This window comes from Meriones unguiculatus, chromosome 4 (assembly GCF_030254825.1).
Source record: "Meriones unguiculatus strain TT.TT164.6M chromosome 4, Bangor_MerUng_6.1, whole genome shotgun sequence".
NCBI lineage: Eukaryota > Metazoa > Chordata > Mammalia > Rodentia > Muridae > Meriones > Meriones unguiculatus.
In genome coordinates, this window is record NC_083352.1 from 72,337,918 (window position 1) to 72,359,934 (window position 22,017).

At 41.7% G+C, this 22,017-nt stretch overlaps 1 protein-coding gene across 29 annotated transcripts in view; it reads right to left on the reverse strand.

The window, feature by feature from the left end:
- Kcnma1 (potassium calcium-activated channel subfamily M alpha 1) overlaps positions 1–22,017 on the reverse strand; it is a 695,343-nt gene that overhangs the window by 245,717 nt on the left and 427,609 nt on the right. Inside the window, exon 7 of one of the 29 annotated variants that reach the window (XM_060382136.1) lies at positions 18,747–19,364. The exons of the other annotated variants lie outside the window; for them this stretch is intronic. Within the exon in view, the coding sequence (XP_060238119.1) occupies positions 19,297–19,364 (68 nt within the window). The 3' untranslated portion in view covers positions 18,747–19,296. Of the gene's footprint in view, positions 1–18,746; positions 19,365–22,017 lie in introns of those variants that run through there. 29 annotated transcript variants of the gene reach the window in all.

Consider the following 22,017-nt stretch of genomic DNA (forward strand, 5'->3'; position numbering starts at 1 on the left):
CAGCAATATGGATTAACAGTGATAAAAATTCTGAGTCATTTTATGAAGGCAAGTCATAGCAAAGAAAACAAACAAAATTAAGACCACAAAACTGAAAAATATACTAGTGGGCTGGTTCTAAACTTTGGAACTTCAGGCTAACAAAGAAAACCATTATAGGTGAATAACTGAGAAATAAAATGAAAAATACAGTGATCACTTCCTACTCAAAGATCCCATACTCATTTAATTTGTTGTCTTTTAATTTAAAAACACATTTCTTACCAATAGAGGCAAGAAAGCAGAGGACAGAACCCTTCACGGTTCTCAGAAGAAATTACTTTTGCCAAGTAATAGAGATACTGAGTTGAACAGAACAAAAATAATTCCAGCAGAAATGGGATAGAAGAACCAGTAAGAGAAAACATAAAAGCAACTGATTGTCTCTATGTGCAATGAGGTTTTTTTTAAATAATAAATAACAGTAATCTAAAGTTAAAATCTCTAGGGCTAAATGGAAAATGCAGAAAGAGAGAAGCCAATAGAACAAAGAAAGAGGTGCCAACATTTGTGTCTTACTTCAAAGGAAGGTATCATGGGACATCTGTTTACCTTCACATATATTCACACTCATTACTCAATAAACTATTCTTTAATAACAACTATTGAACAATTACCAAATCTGACCACATTATGAGGCTACAAGGAAATCTCACTAAATGCAAACCACGCTAACCATCTAAGTTAGATTTACTACAAATTATGAGAAAATAATGAAAGAATAAGAAAAATGAGTAAACAGAGCTGGAAATTGTGACATGTACCTTTAAGCCCGGTACTTGGGGGGCAGAGGCAGGCAAGTCTCCATGAGCAAGGGTCCAGCCTGTTCTACACAGAGAGTTCCAGGTCCGCCAGGGCTACACAGAGAAATCCTGCCTTAAAAAAGAAAGACGAAAGGAAGAAGAAAAGAAGGATTGAATGAAGGGGGAAAGAAAGAGATAAAAGATGAGTAAACTGTAGAGAAATATTCTATTATATAATATACGAATTTAGTGTGAGATAAAGAAGTAATCACAAATCAAGTGTGAAGTTAATTTTCAGGATAACTGGTCAACAGTGGGAAGGAAATTCAGTCAGTTTGTATAATAATTAAAAATGCCTCAAGTTTAAAAAAATATAAATAATAACACACACACACAAAACCTAAAGAATACTTTCCTTGCATGCTTACTAGATCATCTAAAACAAGTGATGAAAAGAATGAGAAAACTTGTGAAATATCAGGTTTACAATTATGAAATAAGATCAAATTTCTGCAAGTTTTAAAACAAAGATTCCCAGATAAAAATTATACAGTAGTGAAAACAGTGCAACAAGGATAATTTCTGAATTAGGGTTACAGTTCAACAGTAGAACACATACGCAGCATGTGCAAGGCCCTTGGCTAAATCCTTACTACTCCAAACAAGTTATTTGTTAAAAATAATTTCTTTGAATGTAAAAAGTACTCTCTACCCAAAATATGGAAACAGAAGATCATAGAACAGAAAATAGAACTAGGAAAAAACTATTGAATCAATTATATTTGATGGAAGGGAAAGACATTGTAACCCATGTAAAACTCAAATCAAAACATACCAAAGACTTAAATGTAGAGCCAAGATAAGAACCACCCACGTTCTAGTGTGGGTGGGTAGATTTTAAGGAGGTCCATGTACACTGTGGAATAGAATGTAGACAGAGCAGTGGAAGAAAAGCCTGTTTCCAACAATACGGATGAACTGGGAGGATATGAAGATAACCCAGATGAGAAGAGATAAATATTGCCTGGTCTCACTCATTCACTGAACCTGAAAAAGTCAATCTCATAGAACTGGAGAGTAGACAGATGGTTCCGGGGATGGGGCAGCTGATTGAGAAGCAACTGGTATTATGCAGCCCTCGGATGTAAAATTTCAGCTAGACAAGAGGAATCAGTTCAAAAGACACATCGTACAATGTGCTGACTACAATCAATACGTCTGCTGTAAAGATGCTTTTGAAAGTTTAAAGAATAAAGGGAATGGAAACTATTCAAAATGCAGTAACTGCTATATTTATTACACATCACAACTAGCAATACACGAGTTTTCATTGGGGAGATGAATCTGCAATGACATACATAGTCTTATAATTTGAGGGTAGAATTACAAATTGAAAAAAAAACTTTTTTAGAAGTAATTTGATACTATGAACCAAACGAAATCCATTTCTGGTAACGAAGACCAAAATGTTATAACAAATACTATAGGAGCAAAGATGTTCGTTGCAAAATTATGCATTAAGGAAAACAGAAAGCATCTTAGCATTACAAGTAGGCCTCTTTAAGTATAGCATAACTTCTTTACAGACATTATACATGCATAAGCATGTAACAAGAAACATGACTGTAGTGTTAAGTTGCAGGAGGACATAGAAATCAGAATGGCAGGTCCCAGGATCTAGGGAGGGCAAAATCAGGAACTGTGCGATTTCTACCTGCACTTGAAATACTGAGCCTTACACCCACAGGCAAGTGCAGGTCTCGGCCCTCATCAAAGAAGCTCTCTTTGCAGCAGACAGAGAACCACAACCAGTCAAACTGCAGAGAACAACCAATCATGGGGTTCCTGCGACCAATGCATACAACATAATTCCTGCACTCAAGGCTCACTCAGAGGAAACCACAGAAAAGGAGGTGGAAAAATTGTAAGAGCTGGAGGACCCAGGAAGTCTGCTGTGATATTATGCTTCTTAGCTTCTTATGTTTCTACACCCGTTATGCCTCAACAATATGGATTTCTAAACAGAGCATGAACCAACAATAACAGTAGACATGCTAACGAGGACTGGGGAATCCCAAGGGGCCCCACATGAAGAACTACAGGCAGCCAATGACCGCTGAGAAAGGGAAAATTAGTCTTCCAAGTGATAAGCCCTGGAATCATAATCACACAAGTTACACTGAGTGCACTGACTCATCAGGCATTTATATGTTTATGCATTTGTGCATATAAGCAACAATAGCAATAAAAGAAAAAGAGGCTGTGAAAGGGGGCAGGGGGAGGTAAGTGGAAGGGCCTAGACTGAGAAAGGGATGGGGGAAAATGTTGTGATTGTATCTTAATAAAATATATCAAAAAGAATTTAATCTTTGGAAGACATTCTAGATGCCTGTTGGTAACAATGCAAAGCACTACTGAACTAACCATACACTTAGAAGTGGTTAAGGTTGTCGGATTTTAAGTTCTATGTTCTTTAGCACCACAAGTTTTCAAGGGGTCGGGGAAATGACTCAGTGGGTAAAAAGGGTTGCTGGGCAAACATGAGTACCCACGTGAAAAGCCAGCCGTGGCCACACTCGGGCTCCTGGAAGCACAGTGCTGTGGGAGGCAGAGACAGGAGGCTCTCTGGGGCTGGTCAGCCTGGCCAGTCTCAGCGAGGGATCTCTCTCAAAAGTAGAAGGCGGAGAGCAGTAGCATAGGATACTTGACACCCTCCCCTGGCCTCCTGTGAGCACCTCCCACCTGCACGTGCATACCTCACACACACACATAAACCACACATACAAACGTGTGTTTAAACTTAACTTTGAAAGGTTCATTTTTATTTTTAATTATGTGTAAGTAATGTGTGTGTCTGCATGTAGGTATGTTCAAATGAGTGCAGCAACCAGAGAAAGTCAGAAGAGGGCGACAGACCTTCTGGAGCTGGAGTTCAAGGCAGCTGTGGTTCACCAGGTGACCCACATAGGTGCTGGGAACTAAATTTTGGTCTGCTGCAAGAGCGGTACATGCTCTTCTGAGCCATCTCTCCAGACGCTTAATCAATTAATTTTAAAAAAGCTTTTTGAAGTAACAATTTGGACATGTTTTTTTCAAGAAGACAAAAATGTGAACACAAACACATATTTCCTAAGTAAAACTACATAATATAAATGTATAAAAATTAAAAGTTACATAAAATGAAAATCATTATTTTGTATTGGTTATATAGGTAATAGGTTGTATTACCTATTACCTGTACAAGATTGGGTGTAGGATTTTTGTTTGGGATTTTGATTTTGGTTTTGGTTTTTAGATTTTACATTTTCTAATGTTTTAAATAACAGTAACATTAAGCTTTTAGATGATATTTACTTTGTGGTAGTGTTCTGATGTCATGGCAGGTCAGGACTGCACCCCAGGTTTTCTTGGCTCTGAGTCCTGTGCCTGTACCCAAGATTTAGTCAGTTGAGGCCACTGGCTGTGGGTAAGGGGGGACCCCAGTCAGTGCTATACTCTCAAAGGGTTAAACTTGATGACCCAGGCATGACCCCAGGTTAGAATCACCTGAGAACTAGAGCTATAGGACCTCAGTAATAACTGAGGACAGATCAAGAGATTTAAGTACATTTTCCTAGCTGAGGAATTTGCAGAAATAAACAGATAAATGGGTAATTGATTTGATCATTCATTGTCGGGGTCCCTGGTATCTCAGAAGTTCTGTAATTGTGAGGTCCTGAGAGAATGCAGAGCAGAAATCGCGTGAACAAGCACATCTGGCCTGAGGCAGAAAGCCTGTCCTGGCTTTGCAATTTGCTCTTTCCCTTTCACTCCTTAATCTTTAAATCCAAAGCTGGAAGCTTCTAATAAACCTCTGTCATTTCCAATCCCTGCAGCCCCATGCAAATCCCAGAGAGTAATTATTTTTGTGGTATCTGACAAGGTCACTGTCATCTGGCCTTGCAGACCAGGGAAGGGTAAATCAAAATTAAGAGCATTAAAATGAAAAGGGCTGCACAATGCACAACAAGGCTTCTCCAGGGTGCTCCCACACACTTAGCCATCACACCTCCACCTTGTAGCCTCAGCTCGGGTGCTGCTGGGGCTGACTGCTCTTTAGTCCCAACCTAGACTTAAACTCATGCCTCTCCATCCTTGGTAGAGGGGTGGCACCTGTGTTTCTTGCTTCCAAACCTTCCTAGACCTTCATTCCTCTGGCTAGAAAAGGTGTATGTAAACACTCCTTGCCTGTGAAACATTCTAATCTTTTCCCAGGGTGATAGCACAGGCTGCTTTGATCCCTACCTTGTTTCAACCCTGACTCCCGTCTGACAGATATTAAACATCAGGCCACATTCAGAGCGGGATCGACACCTTCCCATTGATCCATTCAGTGACTCATACATTCGCCCACATATGCCTGCTGATTTCCTGCCCTGTACCAACCACTAGTCACTGCACTAGTCACTGATGGCTCAAGGATGGTGTGCCTGCCTCTGGAATTTTCTGTGGAAATAGATGAGCCAAGAAGAAGGGATGTCATTTTTGAAAAAGAACAGTCATAAGTTTACCACTTAAACACATGCAAAAATGGCTTCTTCCTCCCTACGGCTAGAACCATGATCCGAGGTACTGTGACCTTTAACTGGGCCAAGAGTTGGGAAGCTGGTCTTCCTGTTTCACTTTGCTCCTCAAACCAGCAGGCTCCTCTGAGACCTTGCAGAAACAATACAGCTTTTCTGATACCAATACTGTACAGAGCACAAGGCTCCTGGCCAAGAACCCTCACACGGCTTCCATCTCACTGATGTTCATCCTCCCACCCCTTAGGTCACACTAGAAGGGTCTCTGCAGCCTGTTCTTTGTTCGTGTATTTCTCGCCACCGCCCTTCACTCTCTCTCTCTGCGCCACCAGCATCCCACAGTTCATTTTCAGCACAGGGCCTCCCCTTCTGCTTTTTCTCTGTGGGGTGTTCTTTTCCCAGATCACGGTAGGGTGAATCCCAGAGCTCATCTGGTGAATCCCTCAATTCCATTACTCTATTTATCTTCACAGTATTTATCTCCATCTAGTTTACTTTCATAATTGATTTGTGGACCATTTCCTACTTATTCCTATGAACCATAGTTTCTCAATGGGAACAGGTGCCCATTCATCTCCAGCTCGTCATCGTCTAGAACAATGGCCCCCTGAGAAAGAATGAACACATTCACGAAAAAAAAATCCTCTCAAGGAAAAGTCAAAAGGGTGCAGGATAGTAAGTTAAACCCATAGGTTTAATCCATTACTAACTATTCCTCAGGCTACAGTGTCTTTTCTCTTGAATGTGCCATTCCTTGTACCTCTCTTGCTAGCTACTTTCACACTGGTCCTTACCAATGCTGCTTGTTCCAAAGCTCACATCAATTCTTTGCAATAAAGGAAGAAGGAATAAAACAAGCCAATAGACACAGTCACATGAATATTTCGACTCCAGATAGTTCATCTGAAAGACGTCCTTTTTGTCATTGCTAATAAAAAAGATTGACTAGACTCACCCATCACTTGCTCACTAATTGGAATTTTGCTGGGCATAATTAGATTATGCAGGGTTATTTGAGCTGAGCCTATCCACATCAGAATTCTAAGCTAGTTTCAAGGGGACAATATTTCATTTTAAAGAAGCTTCCGGTACTGCTGATATTCTTGAAATAGAGCTAAGACTGGGATTTTTTTTGTCTGAAAATGTAAATTTAAGCCATTTATTTAAAACTGTTATGCATTATAGATGGCCAGACTAAACCAAATCCCTATTATTGGAAGGTAGTTGAGAAAGGAATCTCTGCCTAAAGGTTTGGCTCCTGCTGAGTACAGATAATGAAGCATCACACAAGGCAGGCAGGACCACATTGCCATAGTCCCACAAAAGGATGGAAGAAAGTAAACTGCAGCTCTTATTGCTTCTCTGGAAAAAAAATCATCCATAGCTTAAATGCTTCTTCAGGAAACACTGATCCACTAAAAATTACTGCCACTTACTAAAAGAAGACAGCTCCAGGCACCTGCCAAACTTTCCCAAGCGCTCTTTTTAAAAGCACAATAACATTCAGGAGAACTAGAGGCGAGTCCAATCCATCTAAGAAGAAAGGCAGAAATTTCACCCTTGCCTGGCACATTTTGGTATGGCAGCAAAACAGGAAAAAGAGGTGGTTCCAAGCCTACCCCAACACACACAGCACAGTACTTCCTTACATGCCACGCCATGGAATGGCATTGCCTCTGGAAGTATGGAATACTTTGGGAGAACGACTATAGTTAGGAAGAACCTTACCCCAAGAAGCACAAACCCTGCTGCAGGCCACCAGAGACTGCCACAAGTTCTCTGGTTCTTCCTTCTCAGGAGCCGCTGGCCCAGACCTCACTCTGTAGCCCTTGTGGAACAAGTCGCCCAGAGACTTCCTGCGACGCCTGCTGGGAGTGTGCACCTCGGTGGTGGTGCCGCTGGGTGGGTGGTGGTACACCAGAATCTTACTGGGGATCATGGTAGAGGGAGAGGAAGGCTGAGCTGTAGACTCCCGTTGGTTCTGTTTGCGCTCAAGCTGATGTTCTAGAAAGATCTAGGAGTTTGTGCTCCTCTGGCCTGTGCTGCAGACAAGTTGTTTTGCCCATGCAAGGTGTTTCAACAGCAATCTGGGTCCTCTCCTACCACCAACGTCCTTGCAAGTGGACTCAGATACACCAGCCATATCAGGAAGGCTAGAGAGGGGCAGGGGAATACTCAGACACATTATGTCCTACAAGCCGATCCATCAGTTTCACCCTGGGAATTACCATGTAAGCTCCTTTGGACATGGCTTAGGGGATGGGACGAGAAAAGGCTATAATCCCCCAAATCAGTTGTTACAGAACAGGATGTGAGAGGGTCTGCAATTTGGGACCCAACAAGTCACATTTTTACGTTAGTGGTCTTACTTGATAATTGGGGGTTCATAGAAAGGACTTCTTTTTAAAATGTAATACATAGTTAGAAAAACTGAAAGACTCCATTTCTTCTGTCACGCCATCCTCTACCAACATAACTCAATTATGAAAATCCTCTTCTACAAACTGGTAGGCCAGAGAAGCACTCCGCTTTGCAGAGGAAGGTGGGCTGCGATCCTACCATCTGTGCTCCTACCCTCCCCCCACTCCCTCTGTCCTCAGCATCTACTATCATTCCTAGCCTAGCCTTGGTTTTGCTCTCTCTCCCTTAAACTTACTGCTCAAGCTCATGGCAGCATTTACAGATACAGGCTTTCAGAAGAGAATTGGGTTTAGGTGAGTCCATGAAGGCTGAGCCTCCCTGATGCAACCAGCATTCTTTTAAGAAGGTAACAGCAAAGGAGTTCCTTCCTTCTTTCTATTACTTCAGCACTCTGTGAGAAGCCCTTAGCCTGTTGCCCTGATTTCAGAATCCAGCCTCGAGAACTGTGAACAAATAAATCTGTGCTCTTTGAGGCAGCCAGTCCAGGGTGCTATGGCAACCAAAGAGACTGAGTCTCTATCTCCAGACCAATGTGTACACAGAAATACCGCAGCCAGAGCAAGAGGAAAAACACTAAAAATATAAACAAGGACATACTTAGGTTCTGTAGGTTACCATAACTTGTCCCTATCACTGTTTGCAGACCTCTAAGAGAATTAGAATAGCCAGGCAGAATATTCAACCTAGGCATAGCTCTTCACCAAACCACTGTGGATAAAGCATGGGTAACACATGGAGCATTAGGTTGGACACTGAGTGCCTCTGCAATCTAACAGGAACATTCAAGTCCATGAGAGGTCAAATTACTATGGGAGAGAAGAGAATAGAAAGGTTCTCTGACAGTGTAGTTACTTAATTATTTGGAAAAAAATCTCCTTTCTACATGCTACATATATGTGTCTGAGCATGGAACATGCTGTGATGTACCTACCAGAAAAGGCTTCACAGTGCTTCTGAATCATAATGACTGAGTAGCAGGGAGGCAGTTGAACATAAACGGCAAATTAAGAATGGTGTCACACTGGCTTGCTTCCATGTATGTGGACCTATCTGCATTGCCCACGTAGCACGCCTGGGTTGGCTACCCAGAGGCTATTTAAGCTGTGGGCTGGCTTTCCCCAGGGCCCGAGGATTGTTCAAGGTTCCTGAATAAACTGCATTGAAAAAAAAAAAAAAAAAAGAGTTGCCTTGGAGCCAGTCTTGAAAATACCTGACAAAAGGGAGTCATATGAAAGGGGAGGAGGTCCTCCCCTACTAGTGGACTTGGAAAGGGGCAGGGAGGAGATGAGGGAGGGAGGGTGGGATTGGGGAGGGAATGAGGGATAGAGCTGGGATACAGAATTACAAAATGTAACTGAGAAAAATAAAATTATGGAAAAGAAAAAAAAAAGAAAGTCAGAAAAAAAAAAGAAAACAATCCAATCAAAAATTGGCACAAATAAAGAATTCTCAAATTTTGAAATACAAAAAAAAAAAAAAAAAAAAGAATGGTGTCACAGGCCTTTAATTCCAGCACTCAAGACAGAGACAGAGGCAGAAGCTCTGTGAGTTCAAGGCCATCTTGGTCTTGATAGTAAGTTCCAGGCCAGCCAAAGACACACAATAAGACCTTGTCTTACACTCCACCAAGGACCATGTATGGATATAACCTAGAACCTCTGCTCGGATGAAGCCCGTGGTAGCTCAGTAACCAATTGGTTTCCCATAGTAAGGGGAACAGGGATTATTTCTGACAGAAACTCAATGGTGGGCTCTTTGACCTCCCCACCCCCCAAGAGAGGAGCAGTCCTCCTAGGCCACAGAGGACTTTGCAGCCAGTCCTGAATATACCTGATAAAACAGGGTCAGATGAAAGGGGAGGAGGTCCTCCCCAATCAGTGGACTTGGAAAGGGGCAGGGAGGAGATGAGGGAGGGTGTGGGAGGGAATGAGGGAGTGAGATACAGCTGGGATACAGAGTTAATAAAATGTAACTAATAATAAAAAAATAAATAAAAAATAAAAGCAGGTACTGACAGAGATGGTAATTTCTAAAAGTTGAGACAACAGTATAACAAATGCCTTGAAGATGGAAGAAATGGCCTTGTTTTGGCTTGAAGAAAAAAATCTCACTGTGTTTAAGACAGAAATAAACATGACAGGAAGCTAACTCTGCAATACAATGTTGTCAGAAATGATGGATAGAAATACAGGTCCTATGGGCACTAAGGGAATAATAGGAAAATATGAAGAATATTATAATACAATTTTGACAACCAAATGAAAGGATTGTGTTCCATTAAAGTACAACTTTCTCAGACTGATATAAAAAGAATTAGAAAACATAAACATAAGTATTTTTGCTTTTTTAAAAAAATCCAAATTTCAATTAGAAGCATACTCACAAAGAAAGTTTCAGATTGACTTGGTTTCTATTGAAGACATCTCTCAATACTTATGGAGAAAATTATACCAGTCTTACTTTTTTTTTTTTCAGAGAACAGAGGAAAACACTTCACAACTTGTTTCATGTGGACAGAAAAAGCAGAATATCAAAACCTGGTGAGGGCATTATTTATTGATAAGATATATTGACCTGCATTTTAAATAAAATTCAAAACTTGTTAAACTACAAACCACAAGAAAACATTTATAATAAACTGATATATATAATAGCTTATCAAACTATAGATCAAAACTAGATAGCTACTACTAGCAAATCATTATAACAGCTAAAATTAGTTTAAAAATACATTAAATGTTTTTATTGTGGAGGTACCAGAGATCAATAACCTAAGACTTTGCAGTAGACAAGCACTCTACCACTGAAGCACAGCCACAGCCCCCATGCAAGTTAAATAAATGAGAACTCCCAACCCAGGAATTTGATCTTGTACTTTCTCCTCCATCCCAAGGCTCTCCGGTCTAGCTAGACTACCCCATGTGCTGTGCGTAGAAGCTCTGTCACAACAGGACAATATGGTGCTCTGATATCAGCAACACAAGTTCCTCGCATCCCCATGAAATATGTTTTGGGCTTCTTCGTAAATTCCAACAGTATGGGGATGACACTGACACATGGGCCTGCTAGTGCTGTGTGGATCTTGATGCCTCCTTTGAGGAACCATGGTACTAGGTCTGGAAAAGTTATTCAAACCTAGTCTCAGCTCCCTGATTCTAAAAAATAAAATCTCCCTGATGAATTTGAGTTTCTTGAGACTTTTAAAAGGGAAATCCCAGAGGGAGAAGCCAGCTATCCCAGTTGTAAGGAGACTGAGGCAGGAGGATCATGAATTTGAGGTCAACCTGGCCAGCATCATGAGTTCATGGTCAGCTTGAGCAACCTGTCTCAAAAAAAATTATAAACAATCAAATAACCAAATGTATGAATATTTAAAAGAAAGTCCTCTGTTCTATACATATATACAAGAAGTGATGGCTCTTCTCTCTGAACGTGTGTCTACCGAGGGAAAAAACAACAATGGCAGAGGAACCAAAACCCCAAACTCTGTCCTATACACATACTTTGCACTCCTCCTCCCAGCCTTTTGCAAGTGCTTCCCAGCATCCTTTGCCCCAAGGACTACCAGGAGGCTTTATTTCTGAAAGTATTCAGTTGCCAACATGCAGTGGTGACTTTCATCCACAGACTTTGTGTTGAAAGCCTTGGTATTTCCCTTCTGCACCAGATTTGTTTCTATCAGAGAGAGATAGTCAAGACAAAAGAACAGGAGGGAATTCATTCATTCATTCATTCATTCATTCATTCACTGAAAAATACTGATGAAACAATAGATTCGGATATGGTTGACCGGCTCAATGAAGTCATTCTTATCTCTCCAGACCCTGTGATAGTACATTCATTCAACCACAGATTCTTATTAAGCTCCTATTCAAAGAAAAGAAAAGAAAAAGGATTTAAGATCTGGGTTAAGGAATTTCAAAATAGTTCAGTTTCCCTGACTATAAAATGAGAATAGAAATATTAACCTGATGTATAGAACTGCTGTACAGGACAAACAAATAAATCTTTATCTGTTACAGTTGTCCCTGGCACATAACACAAGTGTTCCAGATACACTATTAGTAATATGAGGCAGATATGGGGCCAGGCAAATAGGAGATACAAATGTGAGTTGCTCTCAATTACTTATTTCTCAAGGAACTTGCCATCTTGTAGACAGCATTAAAAGCTATCATTGCACTTAGCTAGGTTAGTGCTATAGTTTGGATGTCAGATTTCCCCAAAGATCCACTTATTAAAATCTTGGTCCAAGATGGCACTAATGGGGCAGTGGGACCTTTAAGAGGTGGGATCTAGTGATGGTGGGGTCTTTAGGTCACTGGGGATAAATGGGGAGAGCAGGACATGGGCTGGGTTCTTTTTCTTCCTTGTGGTTCCTAGCCATGAAGAGAATGGCTTTACCATGTGCTCCTGCCACAGTATGCTGCTGCCTTTTCACAGACCCAAGAGCAATGGGTCATGGACTGAGTCCCCAAACCGTGAACTAGAAATAAAGCTAATGATCAGGTACCTTTAAAGATGATGGCCTGAAGTTTTATTTTAAGGGAATACCCAGAAGACCCTTTAGCTCACTTTTCTTGCATGTTCACTGGGACTAGACAAAAGTACTGAATCCTAGCTCTGCTCTTCTGTGAGAATGCAGGCTGGGTCCATTATACCTCCAAGCCTCCTACTGCTAAAGACAGCATCCTCCTCCTAAGGATAAGACTGTGACAACTAGTGGACCTCATGTGTGTTTTCACCATGTAGAACATACCATGTTCTCTAAGGCCCTTGTGCTTGGCCCCTTTTTCCTTGGGTCTAATGGATTGTTTCCCAATTAAAACAAACATCTGAGAATTGCTGATCTCACAGAGGAGAGGAATCAAGGGAGGAAAACTATAAGGGGCAGGGCTGGTGCTGAAGCCAGAAGTAAGCAGATGCCTATATCTACTGTTGGCAACTGTGAGTTCTATATTTAGCCAAGTAAAGACTCACCCAATGTCTGCGATCTGAAAAGCCAACAGCACAAGTGTAGGGCTGAATCTACTATAGTCGAGCCCATATGATTTATTTATTATTTGTGCTCTTAAAAGGATTTGTGCTACGATTTATTATTAGAGCTCCAGACTAGTCAAATTCAATGCCTTTGTGTCAACCTCTTTTGTCTCTCACTAAAACCTGGGACGAAGAGCCTGTCTTGTTTGCTTAATTCTCAAGATACAAGGGAAAAATGCTTCTCTTTGGTCTTTGAACTACTCAGTAAACTTTTGGCCAGTGACGCCAGGCCAACAGCCCTCCTCTCCTTCTCCCTTCTCTACCCATCCCCCCTCCTGAGTACTAACTACCTTGATTAACTAGGTAGGAGTGAGGAATCATATTCAGCGTACTCCTCATCTCCTCCTCTTCATCAGCTGGCAATGAGCATCACCAACTTGCTGGTCCCCAGCGTTTCTGCTATCTCCAAGGAAATGGTCTCAGAGGCATTGTGGGTGTTGGCAAAATATGTGTGATATTGGGGACAAAAGAATCCAGACTCATCTAATCTTCTTTCCTCTTCCCCAAGAGATCAAGAAGAGGAGTGGAATAATCCTCTCTAATCCAACTCCTGTAGGGAGCCCCAACTGGGAAGCTGACACATGGCCCTGGGCTTCCTCCCTGACTAACATTTTGACCTATAAGTGACAGATGGCCATCTGAGGCCACTGAAGTACCCATAGATTTGATCTTTGAGATCTGTACTTCAGCCTACCGCAGGATCCAATTCCACCTACATGGTTTAAAACAAACAATAACAACAATAAAATAGCATGTCTGGAAAATACAGAAGGATAAACCCTAGACTTTCTAAATGTAGTAGGGCTAGACATTACATTACTGCATTCCTCAGAACCAGGAAGAGAGTGAGAAGGCACCTGAAGTCAAAATTTAAGGAGGCATTCCTTTTTGCAGGCTGACTCTATACTTGAATAATCTTGAGAATGGGAGCCTCCTTAATGCTTGCATTTAGGCCTTTCTCTTGCTCTACCCTGGCCTCACCCTGCCTCAGCAATGAGTCTACAGTGGAAGTTCATCTCTGAAATGGACTTGTACCTCCTGTCACCTGTAGCAAGGAAGAAGCATATCGGTTATAATAATCACGAACAGAAAAGGCCTACGATCAACCTTATCCTAAAATTAAATTCAAGCAGAGTGTCTGTGCCAGAGGCTTTGAATAAAGACTGAGTGGCTAGGTGAATTATGGCTTCAATTACAGTTTACAAAGAACAGAAGTGATTCTTCCAAATGGGAACTCTTGATTTAGCTCTATTAAAAAAAAAAAAAGTCAGAAAGCAGAACACTGAAGAAGCATTTCACAAGAGCCTGAGATTATTGTAGGATTAAGCTATGTTTAATTCTGATGCTAAAAATTAATGTTAGGTGAACTTGGGAAATGGACATAGCACAATCTGTTGAAGGAGGACACTGATTTGACAGAAGGTGTTGCTCCGCTGTTGTGTTCCAATGCTCTGCATTAACACCATCCATCAACCTAGAAAATTCAAACCAGTGACACCACTGGTTTAAAATATTCTTTTAGGCAGCATCATTCCCTGTTAGGATAATGTGTTCAAACCCACTTAGCACCATCTCTGAAAATATCCATCTCCAATCACACCCTGCATCCTGTATCCCAGTTGGCCCCTGGATACAAGAAAGTCAGGAATCTCAATGTGAATGGCAGGCTTCATTAACCTACAAATCTGTCTGCCTCACCCATTCAGCGAGTGACAAGAGGACGGAGACTGACATTTCCATTCTTTAATGGAACCAAGAGCGTCATCCTCCTGGTCACGTGGAAACAAATGACACCCTAGATATCCTCATAGCGTATCACCTCCCTGATGAAGATGGATCTCTCTTTAGTACTGGCTCTTGATTCTTGTGCACAGTCCACACATGACAGGAGGAATCTCACATATAAGAGAAACTCCAGCAACCTGGGCTCGAACTATGAAAATGCCTGCCAACTCATGATTTATGTGGAGATAAATAAGGTGCATTTACCACTTTATCAGTAGCAATAAGTGGAGTCTCCCCACCACCGTGGAACCGTGAGTGTAAATGTATGTCATACTCATGTTGTGGTTTAGACTGCTTTTGTTTTGTTACCAACAGCCTGTGGTGTAGGCTTGCAAATCAAATCAAACCACCATTATTCTGGACTGATTATCCAATTAGGGAATGAAATAGGCCATCCTTTTCTTCTTCTTCCATCACATGCCTGCCTGGTAGTCATTGTGCTGACTGCACGGAGGACCCATGGAGGAAATAAACAAGTGTGTATTTCAAACCCAGTGAGAAAAGGGGGAGGATATGTAGAGCTGGAAGAAATGAACTGATCAGCAGTAAGCTGCAACATCCACATTACACGTTAAGTTCTTTCTGGAGAGCTTCTCAGTCAGAAACACTGTAAGGCATTGTGCTGTCTCTCAAGTAGCATAAATAGTAACCCCCCCCCAAGCAAATAATAATAATCAGTAACTAATTGGAACACCCTTTACGTTTTAAGAGTGCTCAAAACCTGCAGATACTGCAAAAACACCCAGTAGCTGGCAATTTAAATTTCTTTCCATGAAAATTCTTTGATCAGCACTGCCAAGAGAAATAAAAAGACAATCAAGAGTAAACTCGAGGTCACTAGTGACTGCGGCAACTTGAAGAAGTGAGTGGCCTCTACTCTCAGGAGTGCTTCTGCTCACTCACAGTGTAGCCTTCAACAAGCCACAGTCACCCTTTGTGATTAGGTTTCAGAGTCAGGAAGGACCTGAGAGTGTTGGTAATAGATGGTCTTAAAATGTCCCTTCCAGATTTGTTGTAGCTTGGATCTGGAATATACCTTAAAATCTCCTGTGGTTGAGAAGCTGGCCAGTGAATGTCAGGGGTCTGTTTGTCTTCTATCCCCCAGCACTGAGGTTACAGGTGTGCACTACCACACCGGCTTTAGCACCGCTGCTGGGGACCCACACTAGGTCCTCAAGCTTGTGCAGCACCACTTTCCTGACTGACTGAGACATCCCCCAGCACCAAGGCTAAAGGCTAAGCTGCCAACATGTGGCATTACTGGGAAGTGAGGAAGCCTTTGGTGACTGAGGCAACAAGGGAAGACTGTTTGATCCTTGAGATTGTGCCTATGAAGGAGCTATTGAGACCTAACTCCTTCCTGTTCCCCTCATTTCCCAGTCACCAAAAGGTGAGCGGTTTTGCCTTGTTGAATGCTCCTACAGAACCAATAGTAACAGAAGCAGCAGGCCATGCACTGAGACCTCTGAACTGAGCCAAATAGCCTTTCTGCCTTTAAGTTGCTTATGTTAGGTATTTTGTCAAAGTAATAAAAAGCTAATACAAGATCAAGTTTCTCCACTCATGTGGCTTTCTACTTCAGAAGGTCATTCAACCCACAAAGAAATATTGGTGCTAAACAAAGCAAGGGAGAAAAAGAATGAAAACGACCCCCATAAACCTGCACTCTCGATGGTTCCTTTGCAACCAGGAACAAACAGGAGCACAGAATCTGTCCTGGAAACTTGTTCCTGGCTGCTGCAGTCTCTGCCCTCCCAGCTGGACCGGATACAGTTGAAGGCCAGGGCACTTGGCTCATTAGAATTCCTAATTCCTGAATGATCCCACTCACACCGGCACCACAGCATTAGAAACAAGATGCTACATCTCAGCACATTCACCTTGCGGATAGATTGCTTTTTATAAATGCTAATTGTACTTGCTAATTAAGAGAGATTTTTATTATCCCAGGCAGCAAAATCATTGAATTGGCAAATCTTGCCATTCTTCTTCTGCATGTTTCACAAAACAGATCTGGTTCAAAATCGATCTGCTGACTTGCTTTCTTGGGGTTTTAGAGGCCACAGAGGAGCTGATTGTCACAGTTCTGCATATGGAGGTCAGTCCAAGTCTGATCAAGAAAGGTATCTTCCGATTTAAAGGGGATCAAATTCCCATCGTGGGAGAGTTTGTGGAACTGTGTGATTACTGTGGCTAAGGGCAGGGATTGTGAAGAGAGGTCCGAACTTATTTATTTCTGCATATTGCTAAAGATACAGGGTTCAAGACTGTCTTTTACCTCTTGTCATATTATCACCTAGTATAACAAAAAGTCATGTAATACGGACTTGATTGCTGTGCTGATTAAATTGAAATCTTGGTTCTGCCATTTATATACAGAGACCTAGTAAGCCTTCTGGAATTTCTCTCTTCCTCTCAGTGTGTGAGTGTGAGGATTTTTAGCTGTTGTTTTAGAAAATGAGATGTCACACTTTGTACCCCCAACCTGCCAAGCCAAGCCTGAAAAATGGATCTAATTATGAATGGTTTATTTGCGAGTTGGTCTCAGGAGGCACCAGGAAGGGAAGAAGGGACAGGATGGATGGGAAAGTAGCAATAAGGAATTTGTTAGCAATCAAACATCATCATAAGCAACAAAGCAAAATGCTCCCAGGAACTCTAGCAGCCAGTTTCTGCACATAATTGTTCATGGACATATGTATGGCAGAGCTTTCCCACTGAGCAGTGCATGAGCCAGAGTGTTAGCCAATCCCTGACCACCTTTATCCAGACCTTGCTTGAGGAGACCTGTAGGAGCCCATGGCTTGGAGGAGGCCCACAGGTAACATTTGATGACTGCACAAAGGATACAAAGAAGAGCCTATGGCCACCATGTGAAGCCCAGCACATGAATGAAGAATAAGAGCCAACTTCTACTGTGGCTAAACCCTTCTACAATCAGCTTTTAAAAGTTCCTTTTATCCCCACAACGTCTTATGAGAGGAGGTTTACATCAGCTTAGAGGAGGAGCAGAGAAAGGGTGGACAATTTTCTTAGTTACCTGGGCATCTGGGGATAAAGAAGAGATCCAAGGTGACACAGTCCAGCTCCAGAGGCTGTTTGTTAGACATCCTCTGCCATGTTCTAAGCATTCTCACTTACTGCCCAGGCTATCTCTCCTATCCTGTTCCAGAAACGTCAAACTTCATGACCCTGAACTTCAAGACAAGCACCTTTGTCCCCAGGGAAGAGCTGAATAGAATTAGTAGATGCTGTAGGAAACACAGCTGGCTTGAATGTTGGATACTTAAAAATACTTTGCTAAGACCAAATAAAATTGGGAATCGCAGAACCAGAAAGGAAGGTTATAGAACCCTGACAAAATAAAGAAGTCAGCATGACTAACAAGTGAGGGAAAGGAGCTAGAAGGAAGGCGAATATGGTCATATTCTCTTCATTCACAGCCAAAAGACAGTCCACATCATAGCACATCAAACACTAAACTTAAAGGATAACACAGCTCTGTTGTATTGCTTTCCTATACCCATACTAGCAATTCTTAAGAACTAAAGCTACCAATTCCCATTTCTCCATTTTTTTCTATGGTCAAGTAAACTTAAATTTAGCAGTTTTACCTTTAAAAACAGGCATACTAGAGCCAGGCTTGGTGGTGGATGACTATAATCCCAGCCCTCATGGAGGCAGAGGCAGGAAGGTCATTTAAGGTCACCCTGATCTATAAAAAGAGTCCAAGACAGCCAAGGCTACACAGAGAAACCCTGTCTTGAAAACAAAACAAAACAAAGCATACAAACAAAAAAATAGGCATACTATAAGATCATTTTATATAACTTTTTGTTTGTTTAATTTTTTAGCTGAGAAAGGGTTTCATACAGTCAAGGTTCAACACCCAATCCATCTGCCTCCAACCCCTAACTGCTAGGATTATGGGCATGGGCCATCATGCCTAGTTTGTTTAGCTTCTTCCTCTTTCTACATCTACAATGATCTTCAAGGAATGGAGTCAAATTTTTTATTTTTATTTTTTTCTTATCAGTTACATTTTATTAACTCTGTATCCCGCTCCCTCATTCCCTCCTAATCCCACCCTCCCTCCCTCATCTCCACCATGCCCCTTTCCAAGTCCACTGATGGGGGGGCTCCTCCCCATTCATCTGATCTTGTTTTATCAGGTATCTTCAGGACTGGCTGCAAAGTCCTCCTCTGTGGCCTAACAGGACTACTCCTCCCTTGTTTGTTGTAACTACTTCCATTTCTTTTTTAAAGTAAAGTATATGAAAGTATATTGAAAATACATATTGAAGATGCCCTATAAATATTGAAAAGCCCTACAAGGCTTTTTATTCAACCCTATAAAATAAAAGCCTCAGAACAAAATAAGAGATCCCTTAACTTGGGCTAAGTAGAACTGGATTCATTTTATGAATAAAGCAAAACACTTGACCCTTTGTCCTTCCCTTGAGGGGAAGCGAAGATCCATAGCTCAGTGGTCACCAAGGAGCTCCCAAGTACAAGGTTGTGGTGTCTCCAAGCTCTATTGCCTTTAATGGGAACAATACTCTGGGGCCTGTTCCAAGATGGCTGGGGCCCTGGTCACTGCATCACAAACACATTTCTCCTTCTCTGTTCCAAGCTGCAGTTCTTATCATCACTTCTGGCACTCACAGGGCAGGGGCAGACAAGGACAGAGCTGACAGGATCAAGAATCAGATGTAGAACCATGTAGCCTTGTCATGGAGGAGGTTGGAGTGCAAACAGGAATGGAAACCAGTTTCTAAAAGGAGGAACCAAAGGAGAATGACTGCAAAGACAGAAGGGAGATCAGACAAAATAGGTTGCGGGAAAAGGAAGTCTGAGTCAGGTCACTGTCCTTAAGCTTTATTGGGGTACAGTCAATGGCAGGAAGAATAAACAGGGAGTGTAAGAGAAAAAAGGTGAGTCTGGTCACTGATCAAGGTTAAAAACTGTAACACTTCCTTTGAGCCTAACAATAATCTCCTTAAGTAGCAAAGACAAAAAGCTTTTCTTTATTATAGTGAGGGTAGCAGGCTTACAGAGTTCTGCTTTGCTGTCCAAGGTCATTCCAGAGTAGTCACACTGTAGCCTGGGCCTCAAGGAAGTTCCCATCCCAAGCCCAGGACTTTTCTCTCCTGATTGCATGGCCAAAAACTCTCTTCTCTGCTCTTCCACCTTCTCAAAGAAAGGAAATACACTCAGAATTCCTTCTCCAGCAGTCCTGGCTTGCTCCTAGTTGCTTTCCTCTCCAGCTGTATAACTGGAGTCAATGACAAACTAATGTTGCAAGGAGCTTGGTATTTGTAACTTCTAACATGTCTTGTTGTTTGCTAAGGAAGTTAAGCTTTTGTTGTGGTTAAGCCTGCCTTAAGGCCAAGCTTAGGGGGCTGCCCAGGTTTCCTATCAAGGGGAGGATTTTTAAAGTGACACTTCTCTCTGGGTGACAAAGACAAGCAAAGAGAGCCTGAGTACTCTAAATACAGCAGCCCAATCTGCAAAGATGGATATGGTATTAGAATTCCATACCACCCCATCCCATTTCACAGAAACCTCAGTAATGACTGACCAACAAGAAACCCTTCTTAAACAACGTAAGTTTAAGCCAAGGATATTTTACACTAAAATAGCACTACTTTATAAACTGTGTGTTATGTGAGACTTCCTCCTATTTGTTTTCAACGGACCTGCCTATGTACATAAATTATACTGTGGGCTAGAAAACATGACAAAGTGTGAATTACAAGGTCATAATTTTACTAGCAATTTCAGATGAGACTATAAACCATCCAAAGTCTGAAGGTGTTCTTATACACTTTTCTTTTTCTCCTAAGCTCCCAGAATAAAATCTCAAACCAGTTATTGAAAGGTAGTTCATTTTTTGCTTCTGTTTTAGAAAAACAATAGTACCAAAACACCATCAGCTTTTTCCTTCTGCAGTGTATTATGGTCATTTTACTTTCATTTAAAATAACTGGGCACCTAGTCTTGGATAGATGTTTCCTCAGCCTTCTGAGAAGGATGGGCTTTGTGTTGGCCTTGGACTTGGAAAGCTTCCCAGAGCTTCATCATTCCTGCCCAGGGCTCACCTTGGCAGATGTAGAGATGACCTTGGACCAAATGGTCCTCTTCTGTCTGACATGGAAACATTTCTCCTGTGCCTTCTGCCCTTACCTTCCTCCTCCCCTCAACCTCAGTTGTGCCTATTTTCTTGTTTCCTCATCATTTTTATGTCTTTTGGTTCACTGGAAGGCATTAATCTTTGGTTCGATCTGCATGTTCTCTCTTTCTCTAGCTAGCAAAGTCCAATCTTAGAATCTATGAGCCCATACACCCAAATACTGCCTTTCCTTGCACATCCTTTCCTTTGGACTCTGGCTGTCTCTTTTGTGCTTGCTCCATAGCTCTGTTCTGCCATACACTGAAACTGTTATGGAATCCCTTCTTTTTTTTTTTTTTTTGTTCTTTCATTCCTGTGTGAATTCACCAAACTTGAGTAAGGGCTTTCCTGTTAATAGTTACCTAAGACTTAATGCAGAGCTGGGGACAAAGTATGGATATAATAAGTGCCTACTGAGTGGACCATGATGATGTGAAATGAAGTGTTGGGTGTGAGGACAGGTAGGAGAGTTCAACCGCTAGATATCTATAGGAGGGATTACAAGAGAAGAATTTAACAAGGTCTCAGCCTCCATTATTCCAGTGATTGTCACCAGACTAGAGCCATACACTCCTGCTCCTGGCAATAATATTGCAGCTCTATCAGCTACCTCCATATAGGTTCTTGGGAATATGTAGATTAAGCTACTCACTGGACTTCCTAGATAATCTGAGAATTTTCTCCCATCTATACTTTTTCTCTTATGGAGCCATGTCCTCCCTTGCCCCTCCATTTCATCTGGACAAACTCTACCCATGTTTTAAGGCTCAATTCAACTCTAGCTCTCCCAGAAGTCCCCACAGCCACAGGTACATCCACATATTCTCTACTTCCAACACACAGTTTCCATGGCACCAAAGCAGATAATAACTCATTCCACTAGAAGGTGAGCTTACCACTTCCTGGAAGAGCAGGAGTATCCTCTAGCTCTTCTGCCTTATTAAGAAGGTCACCAGTTTACCAAGCTCTTAATGATGGACCTGGTTATGCTATTTACTAGTTGGATAATTTCCTGGACTAATCACCTCTTAAAACATCCTTGTCCATATCTGCCAAATCACGGGTAACAATGAAACTCACTTCAAAATGCCAATCAAATTATAATGGCTTTCCCAGAATGTTTTCTCAATGGACCGTCTGTGTAGATGTTGTGTGCTTTATAAATGTGCCTCAGTAAACTCAAGCAGCCCTAATGATCCCTGATTTCTATTGGTCATCAAGGCCACTCAAGCTTGGCACCAAGCCTCCTTTCAAA